This window comes from Perissodus microlepis, chromosome 7, assembly GCF_051167445.1.
Source record: "Perissodus microlepis isolate ML-2025 ecotype Zambia chromosome 7, ASM5116744v1, whole genome shotgun sequence".
NCBI lineage: Eukaryota > Metazoa > Chordata > Actinopteri > Cichliformes > Cichlidae > Perissodus > Perissodus microlepis.
Window position 1 is genome coordinate 55104578 of NC_140467.1, and position 13191 is coordinate 55117768.

Here is a 13191-nt window from a genome sequence, read left to right on the forward strand (position 1 = left end):
CGCGCGCGTGTGTGAATTTCTTTAACAATAATAATAATGATAATAATAATAAAAGACCCGTCCCTTTCATCTCTGTTTTCACAGATTTAATGGCGTTCATGTCTCGATTCTCTCGGTCCCGGAGCAGCTCCAGGTCTCCGAGCCGAAAAGACTCTGAACGTTCCTCCCCGATCCTGACCGTCTCCGAGCTAGAAAGGCTCCTTTACACGGGCAAAACGGCCTGCAACCATGCAGACGAAGTGTGGCCACGACTCTATATCGGAGACCAGTGAGTGTTTCTAACCTCTAAACGGTGGCAGAAGAAGTAAATACTCAGAGTGTCTTAATAGCAGTGAATAAATACTTAAAGTATTAATTTCTTAGTAACGTATTACTTAGAAATAAAAATACCCATTACTTATTATGAGTGAGTAATGAGCACCCAATGAGAACTAATTTTAATGAAGTAAATATTCTGGCATTCCACCATATAAGCTGAAAGTTGTTTAGTCTAAAGCAAACGTCTTTATCTAACATCTATATCTAGCTCCATCACCCAGCAGTATCTGTTTATCTCATTCATAAGCTTAGGAGTCACATAAGAGTTACATGTCAGCATAAATCATACAAGTTATGTAGTCAAGTTAAAACAGTTTAACTGCTAGAGCTGGAAATACCTTCTCTCCTCTGCAGGGACATTGCATCAGATCGACGAGAATTGGCCAAACTTGGCATTACACATATCCTCAACTGCGCACAGACGAAGTGGCGCGGGGGAGCCGAATATTATGCTGGGATGAACATCACCTATCATGGCATTGAGGCTCATGACTCACCAACTTTTGACATGAGTGTTAACTTCTATCCTGCTTCCGAGTTCATTCACAAAGCCCTCACCAGTGGAGGTTAGTCTGAGTCTGGGTGTGTGGGGGTCTGTGTGGGTAGATTCTCTGTTCTACTGTGTTTGATTTTAATTTTATGATCTATTGACTTTTAAATCTATGCGCTCTTCCAATTGTTATTTTTTGCATGCTGTGTTTTTTGTTATTTAATTGCTTACAAGGTATCTTTGATTCTTTTGAAAGATGCCCATGAAAAATGTATTATTAATTGATAACATGAGGGGAAATCATCACTTCAAATAGCAGGTCATCTAGCAGTTAGAAGCTCTGTGTTCTGCATATCAAAAAAGGATCCCGGGGCAAGACTGAACCCCATATAACCCCAATGGCCTGATGGATAGATAATGACTAAAGTCATTTTAAGTAAAAATGAGTTATTATATTACTAGAGTAAACAAATACATTTGTTGTTTGACCTAAGACTTAAGACCTAAGACTGTTCTTTGACCTAAGACCTAAGAAATTTTCAGACTGTAGTATTTTCTACATTTTAAATGAATCTCTTTTTGATCTATGAAAGGTCTTATATAACTACTGGGGAAGCTTAATGTAACCTTGCTTTAGCAGATTCATCCATTTGTATTTGAATGGCCCTGTTTTTAGTTTATAAATTTTCCCACTACATGCTGTTGCTTCTTCAAAAACACTTAAATGTTTTGTTATATAGTTAGACTTGTGTGGCTCAACAGGTCTAAATAATGATGCAAATGTCTAATGTAGTGAAGAAGAAAAAAAGAGGAATTTGGGGCACAGCCCTTGTCTTTACTGGTCATTTAGCTTTTTCTTTAAAGTATTAACAAATATTTAGTATATTGCTTTACACTGATTACATGAAACTATTAACATTTATATAAAATATGTATAAATATTTTTAGGGTAGCTAATAGTCTTTTGTAAATCATCAGTTTATCCTAGTAATTTGCACTGGGATGAGGGGAGCAACCATTTGTGTTTAATAGCATTGATCAGGGGCACAGCTATCCTAAAATCACGCTGAAGATTGTAATATAAACAAACATCCACAAGCTCACACTCTGGTTCTGTATGTCTCTTAATAATGGAAGTTTGTGACATCATCCATTGATTTCTGGAATCTGGCGTAATGTTAGTTTTGTGGCCACTGGCATGTTGTTTTTGGAGCCAGAGATGGTTACATTTGACATCTCTACTATTTATACATAAAAGACTGAGTGGGAATTCCAATTGCAGAACAAACTGACCATTTTTTAGCAAAACATTTTGACCTAACATTTTGTAATCTTATGGAATTATTTATGTCAAAAATTCCACGCAAGAAAAAATGTAATCTAGAATTAAATTCCTCTGCATAAATTCAACAACCTGTGCATGCAGAACTTTGATTCACACTCTCACTCTTGCTCCTGCAAATGAACTGAATTTTGACTGTTTGGAGCGGAGCCCAAAGGAAGAGGGGTTCTAATGTGATTGGTCACTTTTAATGGACATTTCAGGTTACTGCATTAAAGCAAGGTGGCGCCATGATCAGCGCTGTTTTGAACCGTATTTGTGTACAATTTGGAAACTAAATTTGGAAGCCTCTCCAGTGCTTATGTTGCTGCCAAATGGTCACTCAGTGAAACACAGCTGTACACCTCTGGCTGCAGAGTTCCACTCACTGTGGGTTCAGGTTCCAGTATTATAGGTCATCTAGATAAAGTTACACGTCCGCTGAGCAGTGAGGAGTATGTGACAGACTGTCTTTTTACAATATCTGACAACAATAAATAGCTCATTTGTCTGATCTGAACAGTTCAGGTTGTTTCTATCATTTTACGTAAATCATCTTATGTAAATCTGGTGGTACTTAGATCTGTGTTTACTAGTAAAAGTATTCTTCACTGTTTTGATAAACAGTGAACAAATGCTCTGATCAAATGCTGATTATCAGCATTTTACAGCTTTGGAAGAAGTGTCCTAAATCTGCTACTTATATAAAAGTAATACAATAGTGTATGTATATTCAGTAAAAATAACATTTTACTGAAATAAAAGTATAAATGTGCTGCAATAAAATCTACTTGAATCTCTATAAAAGCATTTACTCAAGTCTCCACCCGAGCTGGAACAAATTCACTGTAGCTAAAACACACCATAACTTATTATTTATTTTGCCTGTTTATAGTTTGAATAAATAACAAAATCACTATGAAAGATTTGATGTGTGTGCTGCACATCAATAATTAGTTGTCTTCAGGATTTGTTGACTTTTTGAAAGTTAAGTTTGCCATTTTAACTATAGCTGTAATTTCCACTGTACATGGGTGGATGTATTGATTTATCACTGGCTTCACTCTAATACAGAAAAAAATGCAAAACCTGAAACTCATCCAGTCATGATATGTGCAGTTACATGTGTTGCTGAAGGCTGAGCAACTTTTTATTGGCAAATGAAATGTCTGTATTTTGGCCAAAGTTATAATTGCTGGATCACAATGCACACTTACTTTCCTGAGCCTCATTATGTTTGTTTGTTTGTGTGTACAAGATATTGATATTGTACAAGGCTAATGGAACAGGAGTGCTGAGGCTTCAGAGCTCGCCTTAGAATCCTCCAGTTTTAAAGATTCATGTAATCCAGTGGCAGTTGTTGATATTTCCACTGCTACACAGCAAACAATAACTGTTTGACAAACTTCATTTTTCAAATAGTAAAAAAATACATTTTAAAACAACGCTGATGTTTCTGCCACAGTGGATACAAAGCAAACAGTTTTGTCTATGGGCTGGGTTCTTTGTGTGCATGGCTACTGTTTAATTTGCGTGGACTTGTGATCATGTTTTTTGGTATGTGCAGGTAAGGTTCTGGTCCACTGTACTGTGGGAGTGAGCCGCTCAGCTACTCTGGTGCTAGCCTACTTGATGATCAGACAAAATCTGACACTTGTGGAGGCCATCAAGACAGTAAAAGACCACAGAGGTGTCATCCCTAACCGAGGTTTCCTCCGCCAGCTGAATGGCCTGGACAGCATCCTGAGAGAGAGCCGAAAGACATCACCGTAGAGCTGAAAATACTCTCAAGACACACTCCACCTGAGGTAGCAGCCCATTACACTGGGAGATATTCTGGGACCAAACTAGGAGCAACCTGTGAATTTCTGACTTTGCAGCTCTGAATGGTAGCCAGTGATACCACAGATCAAGTGATGCCATTATTTTCATAGTCAATTTGCTCAGTTTGTTTAATCTTTGTAGTTCTGTAGACTCTGAAACAGCAGCACCAAATAATTTTATATTCCGTAAGATATACAAGTTTACTGGTACATTAAGGTTCTAAAAAATTAGAAACTTTTATTAATAATTCCACTATTTCCTTCAAAGTGTTTTTTCAATTTGTAACTGACCTCTGCCTTTCAGATTCATTCACGCATATAATGGTAGAAATTTTACAGCAACATCAGTTGACCTATGTAAGTTAAGTAGTAAACCCTTACCTTTGACTTATAGGATTCAAAAGTTGACTGTGAGTCCAAAATTGAGGAAACTGCTGCATGGGGTTTGAGTCAAATGTGAAACAGGAGTTTGGGGTGTAACCTCATTGTCTGAATTATGTTAATTTAGGCTACGTCCACACTAGCCCGGATAGATTTGAAAGCGGTGTTTTCGTCTGAAAACGCTCCGCGTCCACGCTAGCGTTTTCAGTCGTTTTCACAGAGTTGTGTGTCCACATTGAAACGGCCAAAAATGCTTACGTTCCAGTCCTGCGCATGCACAACAGTGGGTGAGAATTAAAGAATTTGAAGAAAAGCTATCTCGAGCATGTACAAACTGATATTAATCTTTTTTAGGGCTGTCAAAATTGAGAGCAATCAAAACAACTGCTGTATAATGCCCTCCGCTATCTTTGTTTAATTGGTCACATGACTAAAATGCGTCATCGTTTTAGAAAGTATATGCGTTTTCGAGAGCGTTTTCAAAACGCTGCGTTTTTCCTTGGGGAAAATGCCATCTCAGTGTGGACTATGCGTCAAACGAAAACGCATTAGTGTGGACGTAGCCTTAATTTAGCTTCTATTTATTGATCCGAGAAGTAGTTTCGATGCTCGGTAAACATTTTTTGCACAATTATGGCAGACTATCCTGACAAGGGGAAAACACCTACGTTAAAAGTATAAAGGGACTAGAAACAATCATTCTTATGGCTGACAAGTGCTAACATGTTTATTCATGGTACCATGTTTGCAGTTATCTTGCCAGCCACAGATGTCCACAAAATTTATGCCAAAAACTTTTACAGGCTTCATCCACACGTTTTTGGACGCTTCTGCAGTTTTGAACTCATACGCATTGTTTTTCTTTTTAGTCAAGCTTGTAGAGAACACGTCTAACAGAGATTCCTGTCTGACTTTTTTAAATTTCAGAAGAAAATAGTCAACCTGAGGCAGGTTATCGCCAACCTGATTAACATATCTGGGGTCTGAACCCAGCAAAGAGTCACAAAATAAACCCAGCAGACACTGTGATATTGAATAGGATGTTAATCTTTTTCGTTATCTAGTCTTTGTAGAGAAATAGTTCCACATAGAGTTCGAATATGAGTTGTGCCAAGGTTGCAGATGTGAGTTTACTGTTGTCTTGACATACTTTCTGAGTGTTGTCTGACTTTCTAGCAAGAGAAAGTATGTGTTCAAGAATGGTTTTATATCAGTATTTTAATGATTACAACAAAATGAAATAAACAAAACTGCCTCAACCCAGAGAGAAGTAACAATATCAAAAAATTTCAGCTGCTTAGTTTTGTAAACCAGTTCTCGTTCCATTGAGCTAACCAACCACACACTGAACTATACACTGAACTACTCAGATTACAAGGTTTATAATGCTGTTTATTGGTCCTGGTAGTCCAGAAACATTAAGTTTATAACGTTTTGTGTAAATTCCCTCTCAGTTGTTAAAATGAGAGGGAATTTACACAAAGGTAACACAAAGGTACTTGGCTTTAAAGTTATGTGAAGATAAGAATTTTAAAACAGACTCCATGTTCTTGTCTGTCTATTTGGAATTAACATTATGTGGCTGTAACTGCATTACAAAATATATTTTTAAATAGATAAGAAAAGTGAAAGGTGCGAGTGATATTACAAAAATCAAATCATTAAGCCTAAAATTCAAACAGGCATTGTTGTTTAAAATAGTTGTATAGATTTACAAGTCTTAAAGATTTGTGAATCCACTTCATGCCTGAAATTAAACTGGCAGATGTTTTAAAGTGGTTAATGAAGTTATGAGGTCCTTTGCAGAAAGGAAAGGTTTTTTACTATGATCAAAACTTATAATATGTAAAAGTAGAATAGAATCGTATATTAAAATGAACCTCAGCCTGTTAAAAAAACATGATGAAAATTGGCAGAAGAAAATTGTTTGTGCTAGGAAATTTAAATGTTTGTGTGACAGCAACATTAGGCCCTGTTCATTCACAAGCATACTTATGTAAGTCCAGAGGCCAGAGAGTGGGAGTTCTTGAGCATATCACAAATCCTCTGATGATACTCCATATCAATTTAATGCATTCCCTCTTCATGTTGAAAGTAATCTCTTTAAATGTTCCACAACTTTAGCCCGAATTTTATGGATAAAATACACGGGTCACTGTTATGATTCAGGAGTGTCAGTAATTAAAAACTGATCACAACTGACCCTAAGCAGACACGTTCCTTGTTGTATTTTCTAGTTAATATAGAGCGTAAATAAGTTATATCAACCCCCAGAAAGGTTCTTTGTGATTTTTTCCCCCGTGGTTCCAATCATTTTTACATTCGTGAAGTGCCCTATAACCCGGGTCTAATCCAGCAAAGTTATGTAGCTTATAGAATTCCAGCGTAATTACAGCATATAAAATGTAATTATTTGTTTGTGAACACAAAAGCAAATGCACCAATTGTAATTTGGTTGTTTGCTTCCAAGTTCCTTTTTTTGCTGATTCTGATTTTTTTTCTAAAAACTATAACTTACAGCATATACAAACAAACTTTTCAAATTTTCTCAAAGTAAAATATTATTTTCATACTAAAAGAAATAATTAAACTTCCTAAATCCCCCAAATTGCATTAAATAACAGGATCTTCTCTTTTTTAAACAGTGAAAAGAGGTACAAATAATTAACAGAAATGAGTTGGTATATACCCACTGTTATCTGACATATCTTAACTTACCAAAAGTAAGCAGGTGGATTTATATAACAAAACAAATGTCAGGTAGTTGGATTATTTCCAGTATGTTTATAAATTTACCAGATAAAATTATGTTGACCTCTCTTTCTTTAACATTTTTTTAAATTTTCATAATTTTTCTTGTAACTGTTTTTGTTTTTTTCAGAGCAGCTTCTGGCTGGCTCTGAGCTCTGAATAGCATAAGGCTGTTCCAAGTAGATGGTCCCTGGCCAAGCCATTGTTGCATCTTTAATTAAGTAGTTGCTTACAATTTGGTGTTGTTTAAGTAAACCTTTTTATGGGGTAATTTATCAAAATTAAGTTGTGCTCTCTAAGTATCTCCCAGTCCAGTGTATCACCTTAACTTTACAGTGACTGTTAGCTGTCCAGAGTACTACTCGAAGTGAAGATGTAGTATGCTAGCTCAAGAAGCATTTTGAGTAGACATGCAGTGAGAGACAATACCACAGATGTGCCATTGCAAAAGCTACCAACTGCCTGGATAACATACACAGTAATCATGCTGTGTGCACAAGTCGGGTAAAGTCTGCTGTTTTGTCTTGATGTTAAAAGTGAGGCTTGTGTTCTCATGCTTGTAAAAAAAAACTTTAGAAGAGCCAATTCTGTGCTTTTAACCAGCATTTCAATACTTTCCAGTGTGTTACTAATGATTACCTCAAGAATTATGTTTGAAACACATTTTTTGTGGCTTGTAGAATTTGTGCTGTGTAACATCACCATGTTGAGGTACAAGGGGGAATGAAGTGAGCATTGTTACTCTCAGCAAATGCAGATAAAAATAACCCCCCAAAATGAGGATCTGTACAGTCTGTGGATATTAAAGAGGGTGTACTATGCTCATTATATATATATATATATATATATATATATATATATATATATATATATATATATATATATATATATATATATATATATATATACACATATGTAGACGCATTAGTGTTAAAATATTGGATTTTCATATTAAACATGTTTAAAGTTTCAAGTACTGATGCCAGTGTATTTACAAGTAATTTTTATTTACAAGTAAAACCTCTGGCTTCACATTGTACAGTTTCACACAGCTTTTTTCTACTCTTAGCTCTTTATTATCTCAGTGAGTACAGATATCTCCAATAAGGTCATCTCAGGCACACAGCTCTAGTCTCCCAACCCATATGGTGTTCAAACCTGTTTGCAAGGAGCAGCAAATCTAAAGAAAGTTGGCTGTTCCTCAGACAGAGGATAAACTTAGTGCCTGCACCTACACCCAGCATAAAAGAAATAGTATAATCTATTATGGTTGAAGAATAAAAATGAGAATCTGGAAATGAGCAGACTGTGCTATTACTATTGCTCTCAGCAGCTTGGTTGCTGGCAAATATGAAGTGTTGTCAGAATCTCCAAGTAAGAAATACATTCCTGCCCACGCACTGCTGGCTCTGTTGTGCTTGCTCCAGGTCCATTGTGTAACTGACGCCACCAACATTAACAGGATGCTTACATTAGAGACTCGTATTTTGCATTTTGTTTGGGTTTGCGTGGAATTGCCAAAATTAGAGAGGGGACAGCCTTTGAAACAGGAAATGACTGCAGTGTAATCCATTTATTTCAACACAGTAACTGTATTCTTATTATCACTTTTTTAAACAGTAACTGTAATGGAATACAGTTACTCATATTTTGTATTTTAAATACGTAACGCCGGTACATGTATTCCATTACTCTGCAACACTGCTCTTGGCAAGAAAGGGTGTATTTCACAAAATACATACCTGTATTTTGAACCATAGTATTGGAATGCAAAAAAGAACAACAAGGAATCTGAACTCAACTGTCATGACTTTTCAGTGACAATTTGTGTGCATTTTATAGGGAATTAATTGCATCTTAACTGGGTGCTTAGGGCTCAATAGATAATCAAATGGCCACATCAGACTATAACTTTCTGTTATCGAAAGCATATAAAGATGGATGGAATACCCATTATCACTTCCTGCCTTTTTAGCCCATGTCTTTGAGTGTAACTAGCATGACATTACCATAGTATTGTAGCCACAACTTGTGCCTGACCCAAATGGTAGCTCACTTGATAACAGTAGTTTATTGTTGTATATCTAAAAATGCTGTATCAGCCATAAGAGAAACTATTAAAAATTGTTAAAAAGTCCTCCAATGTTTTTATGTACAATATCTAAACAGATGCTAAAACATGTCTACATTACTTATTTATTCAAAGGAGCTACCTGTCACTTTCAGTCATCAGATACCTTTTTTTTTAGCATCAAGCAACTAAACAGTGACAAAATATCATAGTGATGAGTAAAAGTCAATTTGACTACATATTTGCTACATTTGATAAAATGTGTTTTAGTCAGGCTCATATCCTCTATGCTAACAAGAATAGGGAGCTGTGATGTTGTCCATCTTAATGTCTATGCCTTGCAGTATTAAAAATTACTTCTACTGGCAAAAACCCACTTTATGTGTGTTTTTTTGCAAGGCCTGTGGTGCTTTTTCAGTTCCGTCATTCCAATTCCATCACAGGTACAATTTTTAGTGACCATTAACCTAAGGGCAATATACATAAAAAGTGATAAGTGAAAGAAATGCAAACAGAAGATGTAACATTGCATTCGCAGGGGGATAATGAAATGAACGTCCTGTTTAGAAATATCAAAATAATTTACATTTAGAATAAATAAATGCTAAAATAATTGCTCTTTGTGACATTTTTCATTCAGATTGGCCCATCCATTAAGGAGGAGATAGGGTGCATATATACATACATATAGTGGAGGAAGTCATTGTTTGAGCCCCTGCTAAATGTGTAAGTTTACTAACTTAAAAAACAAATGAACTGCAGTAGTAGTAGTAGTAATTTCATTTTAATGGACAGAGAAAAATATCAACCAAAATCCAAAAAACATGAAAATTATGGTTTGAGTGAAATAAGTATTTGATCCTCAGGCAAAACATGACTTAGTACTTGGTAAAGAAGCCCTTATTGGTAGATGTAGTTGTGAGATGTTTTTTGTAGTTGTCACCAGGTTTGTGCATTGTAGCAAGTGTGACCCACGCTTGGCAGTATAATTACAGAGTCTTCATTTACAATGTGCATTGTCCTTGTAATCTTGTGCTTGCGTGAGCAGCTTTCCAGCTTCTGGTCACTTGGCAGTGCTACTTGCCCTCGCTCTTCTTGCTACTGCTCTCCTCAGCTACTGCAGAAAAAGTGGATGCATGATTATGATGATAGGTCCTTGCTGTGTCTGCCAGCCTCCCCTGACACTACACCCTTAACCCGCTGCACCATCCCTCCTCTACGGCAGAGCCAAAGACAACACCCCGCCACACAAACATCTCAGGAGTGATTATGGCCCAGAAATTTTCTAAATCCTTTAGGTTTTTGGAAACTTGAAGCTTTAGCTGCCTTCACTGATTTTCTATAGGACTGACATCTGAAAACTGGCTAGGCCACTTCCTGACCTTAATATGCTTCTTTTTTTAGCCACTTCTTTGTTGTCTTGGCTATATGTTTGGGGTATTTGTCATGCTGGCAGACCCATCCACGATCCTTCAGTGTTCTGGCTTGGGAAAGGATGTTCTTGTTCAACATTTTACAGTACATGGCCTGTCCATTGGTTCCTTAATGCAGTGAAGTCATGCTGTAACCTTAGCAGAAAAACAGCCTTAAAGCATAATGTTTCCAGCTGCGTGCTTGACTGTGGGGATGGTATTCTTTGGGTCAACATCTTTCTTCCCTGAAACGCTCAATTTTAGTTCTATATGACCACTGGACTTGGACTGATTCTTTAATAGCACTTTTCTACTTTCCTAGAGCACTCAAAGTGCTTAATACAACAAGCCACATTCACCCATTCACACAAGCACTGTCTTCTATGCTTTAGGTGCTTTCTATCTAAGCATTCACACACATTAATATGAGCTTGGGGTTAGGGTTAGGATACTTAGCATGCAGACTGGGGCAGCAAGGGATCAAACCACCAGCCTTCCAATTAATAGCTGACCTGCTCTACCTCCTGAGCTACAGCCACCCCACTTTCACCTGACTGTTCCCAGAATCATTTAGAAGTGTGCAAACTGCACATGTGCTTTCTTGACCAGGGGGGTCGTGTGGGCTCAGCAAGATTTTAATCCATTACAGTTTAGAGTGTTATCAATGGTGTTCTTGGCGACTGTGGTCCCAACTGCCTTCAGATCGTAGTCTTGGGTCATGATCATCCTTACCTATTAAGGCAAGATCTTACATGGAGACCGAGAATGACAGATAGTCGTTTTATATTTTTATTCCATCACACCAGCAGCCGTTACTTTCTCACAAAGCTTTTCCTGAAGGCTTTGAGATCAGAAATTGTAATGTTTGATAGATTGAATATAGTCTTTGTGCTACATGGGCACATAACCAATCTGTGGAGGCCAGAATTCTGGCTGTAGGTTATAGGGGATCATTTACCTATTCCACTAAATGATATGCTATTCAATTTATAACTTTTAAGAAATGGAGTTGTCTGGATTTTTGATTGATATTCTGTTTCTCCATTAAAATGCAACTACGATAAAAATTAGAGACTGCTCATTTCTTTGTAAGTGAGCAAACCAAATTCAACAGAGGATCAGATCATTATTACCCTGAATATACTTTATGAACATTATTGTAAGAATATGGGATTCTGATTGATATGATGATATTGCTTTAATGCGTCAATTAGTATCTGGAAAAAAAGGAGCATGGTTTGCAAAATTTGGCAAAGCATCCTTAGTTTTACTGAGTTAAAGCACAGGAGAGGCATATATATATATATATATATATATATATATATATATATATATATACATATGATAATTTCTAGATGGGACCTGTATTACCATTGTATTACCTATGCTGTATTGGATTTGCATGTTTTGTATCCGTGAATTTTTTGTGCTGTGATTGATGTTGTTCTCAATTCCTGTTTCTATCTCTATTGTTTTGTTATAGAGCCCTTTCTATAGAAAAACTTGAATTGTTTTAAATTTATTTTTGTATCACTTTCTGTGCGGTTCATTAAAGGAGACACTAGCAAATGAGATGTTAATGCCTTAATCTGTGTACTTCAAGTTGGTTTTTAATCTTGTGTGTCTGTTTTTATTGTAAATAACACTGAACATTGCTAATTTTGTTTTGATAAATTCTCTACTAAATGTAATAAAAATATTCTAACTGAGATATTTTACTGTTTTCATTTTTTACAAACTGTGTTGTGTCAGATCAAATATTTTATATTTTTAATTTTAATGTTCATGCTTTTAATTTAGTAAGCAATGAAATAGGACATTCAACTTGAAGAACACACAGACTCGCTTCAGAGACGTAAAAACAGCTGATGATAATACCATATAAGGTGATAATATACACCTTGTGTCAAACCTGTGATTTATGACCCCCTATCCCCCTGAAAATCAGAATCAAAAATGACTCATGCGGGCCGCAAGTAGAGGTGACATGGGCCGTGAGATTGAGACCCAGGCATTAGAGCCTCTTAATGCGTGTTTTATTTGGGTTTTCCACCAGAATGCAGTTACGAAAAATAGAGAGGGGACAGCCTAACATATGAAACAGGAAAAGACCACCGTGTAATCCCTTTATTTCAACAAAGTAACTGTATTCTGAATACCATCTTTTTAAACAGTAACTGTAACAGAATACAGTTACTCATATTTTGTATTTTAAATACGTAACGCTGGTACATATATCAACAGTTCTGAAAATCCCTTTAAAAAAAAAAAAGGAACCTAGAACATGCTCTCTCTGTCTCTAAACCTTTTCATCATGTGCCCCCCCCCCCGTAATGGCTCTGCCCCCCCCCCCACTTCTCTGTTCCCACTTCTGGCAGAGCTTTGATTGCTTTCCAAGGGAAGTTGGGGATATTGAGTCCATATTCCACGCCTCCTTTCCTGAGGCAGCTGCAAGGAGCTGCGGCTGCAAGGTCATTGGTAATCCTAGAATCAGATGGTTGATGCCAGAGGTTTGGATCTGTTAGGCTGAAGAAGGAGTCTGCCTTTAGAGCTTGTGGGACTCCAGAGGGAGCTTACAGGTACCAGCAGGCCAAGCAGATTCCAGCGTTGAAAGTAAGTGGCTG

General features: G+C 36.8%; 1 protein-coding gene across 1 annotated transcript; it reads left to right on the plus strand.

Annotated features, from left to right (window-relative positions):
- Window positions 1-89: 89 nt before the first annotated feature.
- Window positions 90-12276, plus strand: dusp26 (dual specificity phosphatase 26). Its single transcript, XM_084936073.1, has 3 exons — window positions 90-268; window positions 673-884; window positions 3697-12276. The coding sequence occupies exons 1-3, from the start codon at window positions 90-92 to the stop codon at window positions 3900-3902; spliced, it is 597 nt and encodes a 198-aa protein (XP_084792199.1). The 3' UTR covers window positions 3903-12276.
- The last annotated feature ends 915 nt before the right edge of the window (window positions 12277-13191 follow it).